At 37.6% G+C, this 19739-nt stretch overlaps 1 protein-coding gene across 2 annotated transcripts in view; it reads left to right on the top strand.

Moving 5' to 3' along the window:
* The first annotated feature begins 395 nt into the window (after positions 1 to 395).
* PRKACB (protein kinase cAMP-activated catalytic subunit beta) overlaps positions 396 to 19739 on the top strand; it is a 38651-nt gene continuing 19307 nt past the window's right edge. Inside the window, exons 1-3 of one of the 2 annotated variants that reach the window (XM_074152364.1) lie at positions 396 to 582; positions 18028 to 18089; positions 19036 to 19164. In XM_074152364.1, the coding sequence (XP_074008465.1) occupies positions 396 to 582; positions 18028 to 18089; positions 19036 to 19164 (378 nt within the window). Of the gene's footprint in view, positions 583 to 13045; positions 13056 to 18027; positions 18090 to 19035; positions 19165 to 19739 lie in introns of those variants that run through there. The other variant, XM_074152365.1, reaches the window with a different exon arrangement.

Genomic DNA, 19739 nt, shown 5'->3' with positions numbered 1-19739 from the left:
CTTTTTTTCACGCATGGTTGTGGTAAATTAAAAAAAATAAATATCTGTCTTCTGATCTTTACTTCTGAACAAGTTGTTTATAGTATTTTAACATAAAATATATATTTAAATATAAAATATGTGATGTATTAAAAAGCTGTGAAAACACATGCTAGAGCAATTATTGCGTTTTTTTTTTAATAAAAACACTTTTCGATTGATATGAAAAGAGACTTTTAGAAGTATAAACCAGTACATTATAGAGCTTTTCTTAACAGGAAGTAGAAGAGAGTAGTGGTTAGAAAACACTGCATACAGGAAGTTTGACACATGCAGAGCTCTTAGTGGCTCTGGGTTGTCCAGCGCCCTTTAGATTTTTTCCCTTTTGCTTTTGTGAAAGTCGGCGGCGTGTATAGATGGCAGCTCAGAAGGAGGTACCTTGTAACCAGTGCACGGGGACGGCCACAGCGCTGCAGAAGCTGGAAGGTTTTGCTAATCGCCTTTTCCATAGGCATTCAAAGAGTGGTGCGCATGAACAGAGAGCGGCTCTGGAACATGAGAGCCAACAGTGCTCTGAACTTGCGGTCCTGTGGGACAAATCAAGTAAGTAGAGGGGTTTGTTTGTTTTATTGATATTCGCTCTTCAGCTTCCGTAGCGAGTAAAGAACTTGCATCTTTGTAATCGAATACGGATACTGATCTGTGATATGTTCCGGGGGTAATTTTACAATTCATTACCTGAAGTTATTAATTTGGAGAAGAGTGTATTGCATCAGGCAGGGGGGGAGGTGGGCAGCTGGTTCGTGGACTGGTGGCTGGCAGGAGAATTTATCCCTTGTCCCTTCTTTTCTCTTAAAGCACAGTTGACCTGTTTTGGTAAGCCCTCACCCCAATTTTTACTTCTAAATTACTTCCTTTATTTTAAAATTAAATCAGCTAGTTCAGCAGAAATAGAAAACTCATTAAAATTGTAACGTTTAAACTTTGGAATAGGCAGGCATTGCTGCATAGATTAAAATTCTAATTGTAGGGCTTTTTATCATTCATCATTGTATTTTAAGGGATATATACATCAGAATGCTCTATACAGTGATAAACAGTATAAAATTGTTTTTAATTATTACGCATTAATTTAGTGTGGGAATGCTGGCTATCATTAGCTTCAATTTCTTAATCAGTGAACAGTTTACAGTATAGTATGAATTAAAACTTCATTATTGCGTTTTGGGTAATAAGTGAGAGATTTCAAAAAATATCACAATCTAAGTAAATTGACATTTCATTTTGATTTTTTTCTTTTATAAGTCATGCATTATTTTGCAAAGCAATTATTGTCTCTGTGGTTAGATACTCATTTTAAAATGTTACAATATGGTAATTGATGATAATTTTGTTCCACATTTAAGATTCATTGATAGATTTGAGATAGCACAATTATTTCAGTTGAATAATAGGCCTTATTGGAAACGCTTAGCATCATAGTGTTACCATGAAGAAAATCAGTGTTTATACATCTCCCTGCTTGCAATTTAAAATATTATATCAGTAGGGAATGTATCTGTTCTCAGAGGATAAGCAGTAAACATGGGGGGTGGGGTGGGGGGGAAGGTGTTAATGCACTGACCTAAAATAGATTCAATCTAGGTCTCCCAAATGAGATGGGAAAGGATCAACTAGTTCTGTTGGTAAGATAAATGATGAAAGTGCATAAATTCCGAAGTTCCACTTCTCCAAAATATTTTCAGCTTGGTAAAAATAGACACATACTTGTGTTTATGTAGAGGCTCTTTTTTATGTAAATAACTATTTGAAAAAAATAACACTGGAGCATTTTTGTTTATATAACATGAAGAAAAAGATGGTATTGACCTACTGACACTTACAAATTGTGACCTGTTTGTGTACAAGTCTCTACTATTTTTTTCCCCCTCTATTTAAGGCACGCTTCCTCGTATGACATGCCTGATGAGGAAACGGACTGTCGTGTCTCTTGATGATAAACATGGTGAAAATGGCTGTTCCGCGAATGCTATTTTAAGTCATAATTAAGCACAGTGGTTGCATGCAATTTTTGTGAGCCAAAGTTACGGAGCTGGTAGCTGAATGGTGATTGATAACGTAGCTTTGGTTTCGGGGTGAAATTCTGAATCTCTATCCTAAACCTTTAGTCTCAATTTGTAGTTTATTTTTAAAAAATAATAAATAAAAATACTGTAGGTACACATGGACTAAGTCTAAGTTTCAAGAGTCTCGTTTCACTACCACTGTAGCTGAAGGAGTGATAGATAAGGAGTACAGTGGAAGGAATATTTCTGTCTACTACGGGCTCCTAATTATATCTTAAGAAAAATACATAATTGTGAAAATTCTTTGCGAGAAATGAAACAGTATTGTTTTATCGCTTTGGGTTTGTTGTGTTTCATGGGGGTGGGGAGGGGTCGGGTTGGTTTTGGGTTCTTTTTTTTTTACCTGAGGGTCACTGAATTCAGGTTGTAGATTAATTTTACAGAAAGCTTAATGAATAAGCAGTGCTTTAGAAACATACTGGTGTTTGTCCCGTAAGCATATTTGAATATTCTCAACTATTCTGCCCATATCACTGCAACTTACAAAATGTTGGTGTAAGGTTTTAGGTGAAGCTCCATAGCAGACAGCGTGAATTACTCTTGAAGTTCGAGGCAAAAGCACTCTTTTTAACTCCTGAAAAAAGTTTGGAAAGTGACTTCTCAGATTTTTTGTTGGTATAGGTCTGCAAGAGAATTAATTTGAAATGAATGTTAATATATTTATACCTTCTGCTGTAATGAAATCCTGTAAGAGGTCTGTTTCTATGTATGGCCTTTCACAAGCAGTTACTGCTGTAGCCGGGGCTTTGCTGGAGGGGAAGGAGCTGGTGCTTGTTGGGTGGACGTTTTGTGATGTCAGTCGTCTGGTGGTGCGGGTGTGAGGAATTTGCCATGTGCTCTATGGCCGTAGGGTTTTTCAGTGGTTAATTTTGAATTTTAACGTCTTTGTTTCATTATTTTGATATGTAAAGCATATGGTTCTTCTAATGTACCATGGATTCTTGGTTGATGCATGAAAAAAATGAATGTGTTTTGTAAAATCCTCAGGATCCAGTAGGGCAGAGGTGGCTCAGGACACCACGAGCCTTGGAATCTGTTTTAAAAAGCTGCCTGAGCACACGTGTGATTGTACAGCCTGAACTGGTAACCAGGTCAGTTGTGCTGCACAGCCAGAGGATGAAAGGGATGTGATGGTAGTCATCAGAACGATGCATTTCATTCTTGGTTTAGATGTCTTGACTGTGACCGCTTGCAACTGTATGGAACCGAGGTTTTGATTTTTGTTTTGTTTTCGTAGTTGCTTGTTGCTCTTTGAAAGATTGAAATGGGAAAGGAAAGGAGAATGAGGCTGCTTGGTTTTGAATGTAAAGACAGTAAGATCAGTGTGAACCTTTTATTCTTGAACTCATAGAAATATTTTCCAATTCTGTGCATAATAAGAGAACACATTAACACCTTGGATAACTGAAATGGTCAGGAGAGTCACCACTATTGCATCTTTCTGTCATCTTCATAGTCTCTAAATTGCAAATGGATGGGTGATAAATAGTCAAAGGAATATTATTTGGTCTCTAACTGATTCAAAATAGTATCAATATACTTTCAAATATCACGGAATGTCTTACAGAGATTTAGCTAAATAATCACTATATATGTATGTAGAGAAAAATACATCTGAAATATGAAATAATGCACAGAGTACATTGTGTGAATTGATTAAAGCTTTAGAATAACTACTAGTTGGGTACAAGTCAACAGATAATTCTGGTCTAAGGTTGCCATGGAAACAACCAGTGCTTGATATAATTGAGAACATCTTAAAACCTCCTGGTGTTTGCATGCTTTTTTTTCCCCCCTGCCATTTTGAGTTGCTTTAGACATGAATAGGTAGCATTGGTCAGAACAGAAGTAGTTAATGAGAAAAACCAAATATCGTGTCCTGAATATTGATTTTGGTTTACTACTGGTATCTTGTGCTTCATAGTTTTTTTGCTTCACAAGGAGCTCGTAAGGAAGAGCAGCTCCCTGGATTCTGTGTGCTCTCTCTTTCCAGTTAGTGTATAAGTGTGTTCAGAGACTGAAGCACTGATTTTGCAGAGATTAATATACCTTATCAACTGTTGGATTAATACTAGGAGCAATATGTTTCTGAAAACTAGCTTTTCAGCATGAATGGTAAGTCTTTTCTATTACCTTTGACACTGTTTTTTTTGTTCCGTCTTCACAATCAGGATAAATCTACCGTGTTTCTCTTTCTTGCCTGCATAGCTGCATCGACTACTGATCTCTTTGTTTTTGTAATCGACTCGTGGGTTTCTATTAAAAATTACTATTTTTAAAGATCTGCAGTTTTTATTAAATGTTTTGCTCTGCATTACTGGTATTTCGTATTTGAAATTCTATCAGTATTCTATCCTATCAGTAAATAAGGCACAGAATCTGATTTGGAAAATTTTATAATTGAATGGTGTATATGTCAGTTCATTTAATTTTCTGTGCAGCTCATAATAAATTATTTTATCTGAATTGATACAAATAGGCCTTCTGAAATTAATGTAATTATCACCTAAAAATTCTGAACTGGCTTTTTTTGTTTTTCATCTGAACCAGCTTATTCTTCTATGTTTTTTATTCTTTCTAAGTGATGGGATAGCTGAATAGTTGAGGTCATTCATGGAAGTAAGGGAGGGGAGTCTCATTTGAAATGAGATGTTATAATAGATCTAGTAAACTTATTAGGCAGGTATTTGCTTTCCAAAACCACTGTGACTACTTACTATAATGTACTTTGAATTTAATTGAATTACTAAGTACTTTATTCTTACTTGGAATAATATCGAAAGTTGTATCTAATTATATAAGCTATGTACATTTTTTTTTCCTTAGAAACAGATATCCTTAGAAAATTGCTTGCAAAAAGCCCAAATATATTCATTTCTGAAATGATTCCTTTTTGTTTCAAGCAGATAAACTGGAGCTTTGGAAAATTACTTAGGAGGGTTAGAGATGGCATCCAGGATTTTTGTGTGCATGGTTTTGCTTTATCGGGCAAATGTAAAGGACCATTTTTACAAAGGTTTCACTTTTGTACATGGCATGAGATAAGGAGTGGGAGGAGTCACCCCACTGCCTTATCTAATACCAGCTTATATATGCTTATCTCATATGAATACATTGAGGTCATCTTCCCTGAAATGAAAAGTGTAGCTGTTGTTTCCTCAGTATACAAAGTGCAACAACATGGAAATGTCAAAACGGGTACAGATATAGGACAAGGTTTCAGAACTTTGGACGTACGTTCTGGAGATTTATGTTACAGCATCGTGGCTGTTCAGGTAAACCTAAACGCAGGCTGTCCCTGAAGGAGGTGGCCCAGCCTGCCCTGCGTGCTCCCCGCTGCCCGGCGGGATGCTGGCAGGCGGGAGGGAGCCCGGTGGGAGCCAGTGTGGCCTCGCAGGCTGGTGGCCGGCCTGTGCCTGTGCCGCAGGAATGTGGTGGCAGCCTGAGCTCCCCGCTGACACCAGCCCTGCTCAGCCTCTCTGGAACGTGAGGGGGGATCTCCAGCCTCGCCGCGCTTCCTCGGCATCATGTGGCCGCCTTCGGCCACGGATGGAGAGGTCTCTCCTCGGGTCAGAGAGTCTCTGCTTTGCACCGGTTACCAGCCTGGGTTTGCCATCACCGTTTTCTCTGTTTCTCTTACAGTTAGGTTGTAGCTTCCACAGGAATTAAGGTTTGTGGAAATCAGCTCTATGGATTTTGAATTTTGCTGTTTGGGTGGGGTTGGCTTTTTTTGGTATTCTCTTATGATTGAGTCATTTTAAGGGAATAAATTCCTTACAAACTAGGTGAAAAAGGGGTTACAGGTGTTTTGTTTTGTTGGTTCTTTTGTGTTTTTTCGGGAGGGCTGATGGTGGTTGTTTTGTTTTCTTTTCTTTTCCCTGGGGCTTTATTCTGCAATTTGCATCTGTAGATTTCATTCATCTTGACATCCAGGCTCCCGGTTCCATTAAAAATAGAAATAAATAGCTGCAACTTTTACCAAGTGTCAGTTCCCAGTCAAAAGGATCTATAAATCGGAAGTCTAATTTTGACAAGGGAAAGGTGACTATTTCCTTCTCCATCAAGTGAGGATTAGATTAAGTCTTAGCTGTAAACATTTTCCCCATTTAAACTACTTGTGCTTTTCAGTGTACCTTTGTGGCTGTCTTCACTGCAGCAGTGTTACATCGCACCCTGTCACTGGGTAAAATCAGATTCTCTCCTTGTGAAAGATTATGAAGATGCAAATGAAGCCTTGATGAAAAAGTGATAATATTTTCCTCAATTGCAAGTATAATAAATACAAATGGCTGCTGCTTTTTTTTTTTTGCCCTTTTTTTTTTTTCTGACCCCAGGAGAGCTCCAGATATATGACTTTTTTTTCTGGAAAGACTTCAAAGAAGGAAGAACTGTCTTTCTATTTTTTTTTTGTTCAGGGATTTTGTCTTGAACAGCAGAACATTCTTGAACAGATAAGACTGGAAGGCCAAGTAACTTCTGTAGCCCCAGATCCCCGTTCTGAAAGGCATTACTCTGCTAGATCTTCTGTTTCACTTGGAATAGGCTTGATACTCCCAAGTATCACCAAGTACATGGTTGGGCTAGTACTTGGAAATACTGTAAATAGAGGTAATTGCTGATACAGAAATTTGCACATGTAAGAGGGTAGTTACCAAATGTGTGTGGAGACGGATGGAGCAGTATGAGGAAGGAGCATGAGTGATGCTGATGGACTGTGCTGAATTATTGTCCAACTTTGTGTGCACTGGAGAAAAGGGCTGTTTCAGGAGTGAGGGTGAAGGGAGGTAGTGTAAATATTTAGTTGTGTGCATTGGGAACATCTTTTAAGGGCAAGGGACAACAAGTAGTAACTAATTATTGCCATTGCTGAAAAGACTATAGAAAACGGAAGGATGCCATGGAATTTCCAGGTGCCATACCTATACATCTTTGTATATGTGTCTCATGGGACTAATAGTTTCTTCCTTTAAAAAAATCCCCCATGTTACCCATTACCCTCTGACAACAGACTAGGATAATTTCTTAGGTGTTAACCTGGGTTCGTTTTGTTCTGAATCTTGTACAAAATATTTGGAAAAAAAAGAAAAGACAACAGAAGAGTTGCAGCGTTGACGTAGTTCTTAAAATTAATCTGTACAGTGAACAGTCCCTCAGGGTACTTGGTTTGAGGCATAAGCAAAACGTCAGTTTAATGAAATTGAGGTTTATTCCAAAGGAAAGGGTATTTGCTATGTTGCAATCTTGCATCTCTTGAACTATGACTTTAGTCCCTGTTGTTACATTTATTACATATATTTTGTTACCAGACAGATTTTCTTCGTTCCTTGGTTTTCAGTTTACATCTCAAATTGTTTATATAATTATTTGGTTGCTGGTTCCTCTAAGAATTGCTGCTGGTACTGCCGTTGCAAGCCAAAGTTGACAACAGGAGTTTCCCGGCTTTAGTTACTGACGTTCTTATGGGCAATTTTGTAACTTGAAAGATGTTTTTGGTGTCTTCCTTTATTCTAGTTCCTGACGGATACTCCTGCCCATTAAGAATTCATGTGGTTTAGGTTGTTTCATTTAAATTCTTTTTGCAGGATTTGCAACTCAATTTTGTGCAAGTTTTATGCCTGTTTTTTATCGAAATAAACACTGACTTTAAGCAGTTTCTCTCTAAAGTCCTATTCTTTATCAAGATGGATAGTAAACACTCTTACCTACTTTTTGCCTATCCTAATCCTGAGGCAACCAAAAACTTGTTGTTCACTCAATGTGTTGAATTGTGAAATGTGTTTATTTACATAAGACTTCCTTATTCAGGAAGTCAGTCTCTCTGCTATTTAAGGTTATAAATGAACTTCTCCTGCTTGGCTAGTTACTTCAGGCAACCCTTTCCTGTAAATATTGAAAGCGTGCTCTGCGGGAGATATGTCAGAATAGCGACGTGTCAGAATCTCAAATCTTGCAAAGAGATGAAGAGCTGTTTTGCCGATTTACTCTGACAGCTGTGAAGATGTGTCTTGCTGATCCGAGCACACATATATGAGAATTTGTGTGGTTTTGTTAATGCGAGGGCTGGGTCAAAGTAGCTTTGTGTGAAGCGGACTTAGACGTGAGTGCAGTTAAACCAAGTATCTGCTAGTATTTTGATGCCTTGTGTGAATTATTTGAAAAAAGAAAAAGCAACACAAGAGTTGCTCTTTTTGAGCAACTTGTGAAACGCATCCATAGAGTGACCAGCCCCTGCAATTTAGTTTGGAGTATAAGGAAGAACTGAGTTTAGTAAAACTTGGGTTATTTCTCAAGAAAAGGGTCTTATTTGTGCATGAGTGTATCTAGTAGTATGAGAGGCATTACCTGCTTGCAGAGAATTTATTAGTCAAATTAACTACCTGTAGATTTTTGCTTACTGTTTCTAATAATCTAACCACAAAACGTACTCTCAGTGATAGCTGCCCAGTAACGCGTTAACCTCTTTAGTCACTGAAGTTTTACGAAGAGGGAAGGTGGGGCAGTAATATGGGTAGGAAAGTTGGTGCTGGCCGGTTAGCCAGTGTCTTACAGTGCAGGGGGGTGGGTAGCTTAACTAGAGGGAAACTGCAGCGGATGCCGTGAATGTTTTGCTCGGTGTGTGGTTTTGACTGTAAGAGGAAAATCTGATTATTTTGTATATTTGTGTTTAACTACTAGAACTTGTTAAGAACCTTTACTCAAAAATGTGATACATTTACAAGATATTTTATAGTAGCCCCCTAGAAAATTTTGTTCTTGGAACTCATTCTTAAAACATGGGGTGGGTTTTTTTTTTTCCTTCACATGGTAACCATGGAAATATATGCACTGCAGAAAGAGAAGTGTTTGAATTTTCACAATTTTTGCATAGTTTTCCATTTTCTTTGTAAAGTAATACCTGTTATTTCACACAGGAAGGCACTCTTTTACAGGATAGTCCTGTAGTAGTTGCAACATTTTAGATTACTTGCTGGATAAAGTTCAGTTCCAACTATAGAGGGTGATACTGCACAGCTGAAGCTTAATTCCTAATTGTTCACAAAGCACATCATTGTATGATAGTTGAGGATTTTACATGTTAACACTTCTTCACATAACCTTTTATGTGTGAACTAATTTCATATGTAGGGAGTGTTAAGAACTGCATTTGAATGTGATTGTATTAAACTTCGAAGTATTAATTTAAAATTTTAAGTTAATAGAATTAACTTATCTAATAGAATAATTGAAGATTAGTAACTTAAAATTAGAATTATTGCTCAGAAGCTTTTTCAATAGTCCAATGCTGTACTTTCATGGTCACGTTACACGAGCAGAAACCAGTATTCCTTCACAAAAGGAGCAGTTCTGTCTGCCCACATATTTGCCTGTTTCTACCCCACTTATCCCCTCCCTCACCCCAGGAGGAGCATTTACGTGTTGAAAAGAATGGGGAGCTGCTTTGGATTAAAATTAGCTTTCCTTGTCCTCCCCTGCCTTCTGTCTGTTACTTTTTAATCTGGCCTAATTCCCTGACCTGGCTTGGCAGCCAGCCATAAGGATGCTTTTGCTCTTTCAAGGAAGGTCATTGATAGAGAGGCAGGAACAAGTGACTGTGGAAGAACAGGACTGGGGTGGTTTTTTATTTATACCAGCCCATACTGAACATTGAACTGCAGCCTGACAAACCGATTTTTAAGCCTCAAAGCATGTGGATTGTTGCAAGAAAGGAAGCAGATTTACGAATGTGTCGTCTCCGGCAGTCTGGAATAATTCCCTTCAGTGAACACTTCAAGGGCAGGAAGAAGGTATGAGAAAGACCCCTTTCCTTAGGGCAAAGCTTAGTTTTAACATATTGCAGAACTAACTGGATGCCAGTTCTAACTGGTCATTTTAGAGAACTAAAACAAAAAAATCAAATCAGCAAAAGGCTGCTAATAATTCTTTAATTAGGAAGGAAAGCTTGGGCAAGCAACAGAGGTGCCACCCAGAAGGACATGGGAAGGAACAGCTCTCACCCACCAGGAACCTGCAAGAGACTTTAGGTCATGTCCCATGCTTGTATGTTAGATAAGGTATTCTGCTTGTCTGTGTTGAGAAGTTCTGCCTATAATCAATAATTTAGGATTTTAATAATAAATCCCAGCTTGGTTCATAGGTTTTGATTATTTGTTTTGGAGTTTTTGGCAGAGAGGCGCTTTCGGTATAACTGGGAAATGTAGCATTTATCTGTGTGTGTCTTGAGGGAGGAGTCACTGTTTTTTAATGAAGTGTATTCGTTTATAAATTTTGATGAGCATTTGGTCTGGGTTTTCTTTTAGATTAAGAAAGCAGGTTTTTTTATCTCATCCATTTTTTTTTTTTGGTGGAAAATGATTGAATTGGGACATATATGCATGTAGAACTCTGAGCAGCTAGTACAAAACTTGATTGTGTTTGTGACTGAATAAATTTACTGATTTACATTATACATTTGGGGTTTTTTTTAACCAAAATTTCAGGGATTCGCATTTTAAGTGACTCAGTGTTAGTTTAGTTTGGTCCTGTCTCCTTGGAATGATCTCTGTTATGTTGTACTTTTGGCATTAGCGGTGTTCACTGCCTCTGTTTGGACCAGTACTTTATAATTTCAGAAAAAGAATAAGGGGGAGAGATTGAAAATTGGATTTGGAAATAAAATTGATTTTATTATCTCTAATAACAATAGAAGAAGAAAGAGGAAAGCTAGTCTGACTATGGCAGTTGTGTGCAGTAGAATATCTACTGCTAAAAACCCAGCTCCTGTTTTGGTTGTCTAAATCTGTCACATCTCTTACGCAGGCTGTTGCTGTCTAGCCAGCCAAGTGAAGAGGTGAAAATTAAGTAAGACTTCATCTTTGTTTAATTTATAGCTGAAAGTTATAGCCTGTAGCACTGAAAATTAAGGAAGGAAAAAAGGAAAAAAGAAAACTTGCGCTCTTTATAGAGCTCTTAACTATTGTAAATTTGCTTTTATAAGTCTGAGAAAATACTGTCTAGCTCAAGACTTCAAAATCAAGGACAGGATTAAAATAAGATTTTGACTGTGTTCCAAATTTCAAGTTGTAATGGATGAGAACAATTTGCATTTTACAATTGCTGCATAAATTCCTGAATGTGCTCCCTCAAAAATCAGGTTCTGGTGCTCTCTTCTAGTCTTTAGGCACTGCAGCTGTAATCACTCTTAATTTACTGTTTATCCTGTTCCTCTCCCTTTTTCTCTGTTTTTTCCATGCCTTTCCCTTCTCCGCTTCTTCCCAGTCCTTCCCAGTATTTCATAGAAGTGTTTACAGCATGCAGTTAAACTGATTAATAGCACTTCCATTTTAACAGCAAACTTGTATGCAGTTAATAATTCTTACATGATCTTTTATTTAGTAAGAACTTACAGGTTTTTTATTCCAGCAAATGAGTTCTTTCAAAACTGCTCTGTATGTTTTGGGTTGTTTTTTTTTTATCTAAAGATTCTTATTCATTGCAGCTGGGTAAGTTAGTTTGCTCTGCATCCCCAGTTTTTAACATAATTAATGTTTAAGCAGAAATATAAGATCAAAACCTTGCTCTCAAGGTAAAAAACGGAATAAACAAGATATTAAGTCGATGCAGAGTTTATTAATCCAGCCTTTGTGACTTTGCATCTCTTAGAGCGGAAACAGGACAAAATCCTCGCTGGTCAGTCACAGGAGAGCCAGTAAGTGTGTCTCACCGCAAGGTTAAGACAAGATTGACTTGCTCTCTACCAGGCTTGTATCACATTGGCCTTTCCCCTCCACACACTGTTTTCATATTGTGAGAAACAAAGCATTTTGTTCTTGTTGACTGTCTGTTTCAATAATACCATTTTAGTTTGTGTTTTGAAGAGTTTCCCAGCTATTAAAATGTTAACTGGTGCTCACACTACTTCCTTTTGAGTGTATTAACACTTAGTTGTGTTTATTTTAGGGAAGTCATTCTCCCCCTCTACTCTGCACTGGTGAGGCCACAACTGGAGTATTGCATCCAGTTCTGGGCTCCCCAATTCAAGAGGGATAGGGAACTACTGGAAAGAGTCCAGTGAAGGGCAACAAAGATGATTAAGGGATTGGAGCATCTCCCTTATGAAGAAAGGCTAAGAGAGCTGGGACTCTTTAGTCTGGAGAAGAGAAGGCTGAGGGGAGACCTTATTAATGCCTATAAGTATCTCAAGGGTGGGTTGAAGGAGGAGGGAGCCAGACTCTTTTCAGTGGTTCCCAGTGACAGGACGAGGGGCAACGGGCACAAGTTGGAACATAGGAGGTTCCACTCGAATATGAGAAAGAATTTCTTCACGGTGAGGGTGACAGAGCCCTGGAACAGGCTGCCCAGGGAGGTTGTGGAGTCCCCTTCTTTGGAGATTTTCAAGACCCGCCTGGATGCAGTCCTGAGTAGCATTCTCTAAGCAATCCTGCTTCAGCAGGGGAGTTGGACTAGATGATCTATATGGTCCCTTCCAACTCTAAAAAAATTCAGTGAAATTCAGTGAAATTTTCAAAGACTTGCCAGCGTAGAAAAATCTCGCAGTAAGCCTTGTGATCTTTTTCCTGCTAATAAAAAGAGAAATTTAAAGACATTCAAGACAACAGGTTAATGGTGTAAGAGTGGCACTTACAACTTGAATCATACGCCTCTCACTTGCTTCTGAAATGTGGTACCATAACCACAGGATTCACTGAGACATCTGTATACATCTTGATAATGTTTAAGGCTGTAAATATTGTTTTTATAAAAATGTACTATACACATACATTTACCAGAATCTCTTCATACATATTTATTTTTCCGTTAAATGAAATTTGGAGATTTAATTAAATAGCCCATTTAATTCCAGACCTTAAGTGATTATATTACAGTTTTGGAACAGAAATTGAATTGTGTTTTGATAAAGGGCATTTTAAATACCAAGCAGAGATTGGCATTTAGCACAGCAGATGGGGGTTTGTAGTGGTGCCCAATGTTTAGTCTTAATCAGTTTAGTTCTTGCTTTCTTGCCATGAATTCTATCCAAATCCTTTTTTTTTTTTTTTTTTTTTTTTTTTTCCCTCCACCCAAAAATTAAATTCTGGTTTGCTGGCTCTTGCTGGAGATGTGCTTGAGAATAATAAATACAGTACATGTGGGAGGTGGGAGAAAAGCAAAGTAATTCATGGTAACTCTTGAGACTGCTCCATCTGTGACCCCTTTCCCTCTGCTGTCGTTGCACCCCTGCAACTGAGACGTCCTGAACATTTTAATTTTTTTCAGGAGTTTTAGTCTGTTTCACTCTTAAACTGTGTTTTAGGCCAGAGTACTTTTTATAGTACTCTATATATACCATTTGTTAAAAATTTTTTTATAAGCTTGATAACTTTTCATACAAAAGTTAATCGATAGAACAAATTGAAATATTGTGCATTTTGTGCATATACTGTCAGATAACAGATCTCCGGCTGGTTGGGGGTGGGTTCTCAGGGTCTTTTGGGGTTTGTGTGTGGTAGGGTTTTTTCGTGTTTGGGGGTTGTCTGTTTGGTTGGTTTTTTTCATACCTCCCTGTATGCCAGTATTACCTAGGAACCTCTGGATCTTGTGTTCCACTTCCCTTAAAAATCTCTTCCAGCAGGCTTTCCTGCTCACCGCTGTGCTGCCTTGGGTCGGGGTACAGCAGCCCCGGTCTGACGCCACCAATGATACACAAGGGGGTAGCTTCTATCTTGTCCAGCTCTGTGTGCACCTCTAGCCTTTCTTCTGACCAGGCTTTGAACTGAAGCAGGGAGAAGTTATAAACCTGCTTGAAGTCTTTCAGTTGTGACTCCTTGGCTGTTACCCCATTTCTTACTACCTTTTTCTGAATCTCCCCACAATTCTTACTGTATGCTTTGGGTGTCTGCATTGCGTAAAACTTGCTTCTCCTGCCCAACCATTGCTCTTGCCCGTCACCGAGGGCTAGGTTTGCGCTGTGTCTTTGTGCTTACCTAATCTCTGGACTAATTGTGCATCCTCTCCAGTTCCTGCTGGTGCCCTTACTGGCACGTCCAGTTGTTTTGACCACTGCTGTGGCCCTCATTGTGCCCGTGCTGTTGCTCCTACCTTGCCCTCTCCTTCCAGTACCTTCCTTTCTTGAGTAACAGCTTTTCCTCCTTTAGTTTCAGCTTCCTTCGCTCCAGCTTCTGCTGTACCAGTGAAACCAGTCTGAGTAGGGTCTGTTTGCTGGTCTTTGCATGCTCTCCTTGTGTCCTCACCTTTGCTTCGCTCAGCCGTATATGAGCGATCCTTGCTCTTCAGTGCTTATGGGAACCTATATATCAACACCTCATTCTTGGGTTCTGGTTTTTTGACAGTCTTACAAAATTAAATCACACTTGTATGGTGACCATACAGGATTCTGGTATGCATTCCAGTTTGCATACAGTCACTTCAGCTGCGCCGATTAGACTTCTAAGGGATTTTGTTGCTGTTGTTGGGTAATGGGATTGGAATTTGATTGTGAATTTTTTTTTGAGACTGCTTGCCATTTCTGTGCTATCCACCACATGCCATGCAATTCACACATGCTGTCTTTTGGAACAAAGTGCTAAGGAGTGGGAAGATCACCCGATTACAGGTTTTATTGTGATCCAGCATACTGCGATGAAGATAGATACACTTTTGTTAGCAACAGTTCCTTGGATGTGTGTGTCTTGGAATAGATTAACTATTAAAGACGCCAACTTGATCTCCTGAAGTTTTGTAAGCTGTGCTTATTTCTGTGGTGCATCATCTTTTTTTCGTACTGAATTTAGCTGCCTCTGTGTTTTTTTCTCTTTTCTTTGCTCAAACATTCTGTGATTTAGCATGAGTCATTCTGTCTGTGTGGGAAAGGGCTGGTTTATTACAGGGTCCGTTCTTGAGTGGGGAGGGGAAAGGGTGGAATGTATTTGTGTTTTCTATGTGTTTGTTGTGGAAATGCATAAAACTTTTTTTTTCTTTTCTTTCTTTCCTCTCTTCATCATCTCATCTGTGTGGGTGAATGTTCCTGCAAACCCTTGGGGAACCTATAGAGACTTTTGGTATGCTCATTCCTTCATTAGTGCCCAAAGTCACGGATGCTAGGAACAGCTTAAAGACTAGAAAAGCAAACAAGAGTCACATTGTAACAATGTAAAGTGGCTAAAAATGTGCACTTGCAGAAAACTTCTAAGTCATCATCCAATAAACCTATTTGTTTGCATCATCGCAATAATACCAATGGCCACTACCATCCAGTTGGCGTAAATTTTGATTCTGCACTTGAAAAGTAGAAATGAAACGTGTTCTCCTGTAGCAAGAGCTAATTTTTTTGTGATCGAGGTCAATATTCAAAATCCTGTTTCAAATTCTAAGTCCTATTTTCAGAAGTGACTAAAGTGTATGCACTTCAGTTGCCTAAATTCAATTTGAAATCACCTGCTGAATTGTGTTGCGGTGTAGGAGCCCAGGTGACCTCTGAAAATGAGAACCAAGCACAATTTGACTCACTTTCTCATTAGGAAGGAAATGTAATTCTAACAAAACACCACAGATTATGACATTGTTTTTAAAAGATAGTGATTTTAAGATAAATGAGTGCCATTAGGTAGGTGTATTTTGAAAATACGTGTTCAATGCTGCTTTCCAAGAAAAGAGAGCAAAAGTAAAGTAGAATAAGGTAGAAGTTTTGCTGAAGAACAACTTGTGGCTTATTGATATTCTAGAAATGAGATATTTTTCTCATGCTTCCACACTTTGAGTATTTCCAGCTGGATCACATTTTTTTTCATAAACAACATTCTTTATTCCATAAGTAGAACAGGGACAGAGATGACTACATGTAAATGTCATTGTATATTTTTATAAATACTGAACAGTTATATTTCAGTGCAAAATGTGTGGAAACTTTAAAATATTTATTTATCTGAACAATGGAGATAGTTAAGATGTACTGTAACAACATGAAAAAAAATGAGACCAATTATTTCACGTTTTGGTTGTGCTATGCAGTGTTAAAGCTAACATTCATTTCTAAGCTACAGGCACTTAAGTTTGAAGTCTCAGCTTTTTGGTAATCTTAATGATCATCCTAGGAGTTTTTCTTGTCATTAAGACAAAATACTGTTGATGGTACTTTGACATAAATTGATGTTTAAAAAACTTTATCAATAGTCATCACTTTATCAAGTCATCTCTGTTCTCCTAATGGAAGAAGGATTGTCAGGCATGAATTTGAACGTTGTTAGCTTCCCTTTTTTGCATTGAGAAGTTGTTTCATGCCACAGGAAATCCTGTCCTTTTCTCGAATTAGGATCATTAAAAGTCATTACATGAATAACCCCCATAATTTAAAAACAATGGAAATATTTTCCCCATATGGGATAAATGTGTCAAACGTTTTACTGATTACCCCACTAAAACATTTTAACTCAGTGAGTTTAATTTAAAAATTTAAAATTTAAAAAAAAGTTCCTTTGATATAAACTGTTTTTCTTACTCAATCATAAGTTTAAGGTAATAAATATGTTCCTTCTCTCTGATATTGCTTGTTTCTCTTAAAATAAAATTACTGAGTAGATATCATGCTTTAAACACTTTTCTAACCTTGAGGTCTGCCAGAACTTCTGACAAGTTTTCTGAAATTTCCATTATACTGACACTGCTCCATTATGAGCCAGTGATGGTGGGAGCCATAAACCTCCCTTGAGTATTTTGTGCTAGTTGAGTCCCATAGCGCACTTGCGGGGCGGGGGGAAGCAAAACAAAAAAATTCATGACCAGCCTTCTCCAGGGCTGCCATTGCTTTTACTGCTGCTGTAACTGTACCAGTAATAGAAAACTAATAAGAGAATTCTTGAACAGTTCTCTATGTAGATGCTAATATTCTCTGAAAAGTACAAAAAAATTTCTGATTCACCAGATGATTGTTTACAAGCCCTTATAATCCTAATTTTTTATGACCATCAGAAGGTAAAAATACAGTTGCTAACATATATGTTTCTAGATATTGACCAGAGTAATCTTGGCACACTGCTGAATATTTTTAGAAATTGCTTGTGGCGGAACATCGCAGTGCAGAAAATCCACTGTTATTAACATTATATTATGTGAAATGATTCAGAGAACGCAAAAACAGTATGATATTTTCTTCTTGATTTTGTGACTCTTTCAAAACCACAGCAATATCTGAAACGCCTCCCAATTATGACTGTGCATTAAGCAATCTGCATTGATCTGGCTGATAATTGGTATTCAAAAAATAGAACAGGTGAAAGATAATCTAAAGAAAATATGTTGGTGCACATTTTAAACAGTCATCCAGAATTTTGCTATTATACAGTCTTTCAATTTCAATGGAAAATCAATATTAAAAATACATTCTCTGACTGTGGGCATGCCTAATGTGCAGTGTCGTCGTAGCCCTGTGCTTTGTCTTTGCTTGCTTATGCTGTCCATTTGGTACTTGAGCTTGCAAACAGCCTTTAAATAAAGGTGATGGGGGGAAAAAGCAATGAGATTGACATTACGCTCAATCAGTTGAAAGAAAATGTAACTTTTATTTAACAAAAATAGATAAAAAGTCTGTCTTTGTGGAATGGCTATTTATAAATGTCAGGTGTTTGTGTTTTTTTCCCAGTCAAATTAAGAACATCTTACATCACCTTAAAGCCTGCTTGCGTATACAGTATTGTGAGTTATTAGAGCTGACGTAGTTTAATTAATTTGTGTAGAATGATGTAGATACTCCAGAAAGCTTAGAGATCACCTGGAGATATTGTAGAAGTTCTAGAGGCATTGGTGCTTGCTTTTATACGCGGTGAAAATAGCATATTACAAGTTGAAGAAATAAGTTGGTAATGAAGTTTGCATATTTTGTTAACAAAACACCTCTATCGCATCTATGATGAATTACATTAATTAAAATGCACTTGTTTTTGTGTGTTTTCAGTGAAAGAGTTCCTAGCCAAAGCCAAAGAAGACTTTTTAAGAAAATGGGAAAGCCCCCCTCAGGTATCAGTCATTTAAGCATTCAATAATTTTCTCTATTGCATTTTTTTGGATAATGTTATCAGTGTGTAACGACCAGTGCAGAGAACAGAAGTAGTTTAATACAATTTTCAAAGGACTTTCCATTTGTAATATCAGTTTGTCATTGAAGTTCATCAGCAAAGACTCTCGGGTCTTCTCCAGATCTGAGCTGATGAAATGCTCATACTGAACACCAGCTTTCTCCTACTGAGAATTACGTTCACCAGCAACATGACAAGACTCAAAATCTATCAGCATGTTTTAGCTGGCTTTTTATAACACAGAATATTGGCACATCTGTAACTTACCCTGTTAATAATTTCCCCCATGGTATTAAGGGGAATTACGAGCATTAAGTCTACTGCATGGAGCTTGGGGGCAGGTTAAGGAGCTTGTTAGAGAGAAATCTTTGAAGAGTTGAACTTGGGGGTTTGGGGTTTTGGGAAGGGTCATTGTTGTTTTTAAAGCAGCATTTGAAACGCTGTGGTAATGAATATCTGAGAAAATTTATTTAGTGATGTGCTCTCCAGACAATTCTCATGTAGAATTGTCTCTAGAGCTTGGGGTTTTTTGCATGTTCTAATATTCTTGTTTGTGAGGCATGAGAGGGTTATTTGTTTGCATGTTGAATTCATGATCTGTTTACTGCTAAATGTTTCTTCCTAAGCATGTGTCATCTGTATGGACAAATCATAGAATTGGTGATACAATTCAGTTACATCTTTTTCTGTTTTAATAAATGCAATGTAAGGTCTTTTACTAAAATTTGCCAGGCATGAAATTATAACAACGCTATAGCTGCTTATAGTTGTCTTTGATAAATACAATTTTACTCAATTTTCTTTCATAAATGAATTCAGTTCTTACAGTTAAAATTGTCTTTGGGTATTAAATTGTAAATAATGTCATTATATTCTCGTACATGTAGAATACTGCTGGCCTAGATGATTTTGAGAGGCAAAAAACCCTTGGAACAGGATCATTTGGGAGAGTTATGATGGTGAAACATAAAGCCACAGAACAGTATTATGCTATGAAGATACTGGACAAACAGAAGGTTGGTGTGGTTTTTGTGGTACAAAAGTTTGATGTGGACAGAGATCTGGTAACTGGCTGAACTTTGTTGCACTTACTGTGCTTTTTGACTTATCACACTTGAATACTGGTAATACTTTAAACAGTTACTTTCTTTTTTACTCAGCAGACTCAGTTGTTGGGACTGTGTAGAATTCTTACAATGGCCAATAGCACTAATGTTGGGCTAAAGAGGCTCTAAGTAGTGTCCAAGGCATTAACTAAATGTTATCAGTTAAATTCTTTGCTTACCTTTTGTAAGGTGGCCTGTATATTTTTTGGCTAAAGCGAAATGTAGTGCTGTAGTTAAAATAAAGAAAGAAATAAATACACTTTTTCAGGGTAGCTCAAAATTCTAGAAGACTCTTTGGATCAGAAATTGTCAAAATTTTCATTTGTGAACCATAATTTAACAAATTGTTTGCACGAATAATTTCTTTTCCATTCTTGATCCCATGAGGTATTACTCTTTGTATGCATAATTATATAATAATCCTGTTGCATCTATAGTAACTGCATAGGTAGAACAGTCTCTCGGAACAGCTGTCACGTAATATC

Source organism: Numenius arquata, chromosome 8 (assembly GCF_964106895.1).
Source record: "Numenius arquata chromosome 8, bNumArq3.hap1.1, whole genome shotgun sequence".
In the NCBI taxonomy this organism is placed as follows: Eukaryota; Metazoa; Chordata; class Aves; order Charadriiformes; family Scolopacidae; genus Numenius; species Numenius arquata.
This window is presented reverse-complemented; position numbering and strand designations above follow the sequence as displayed.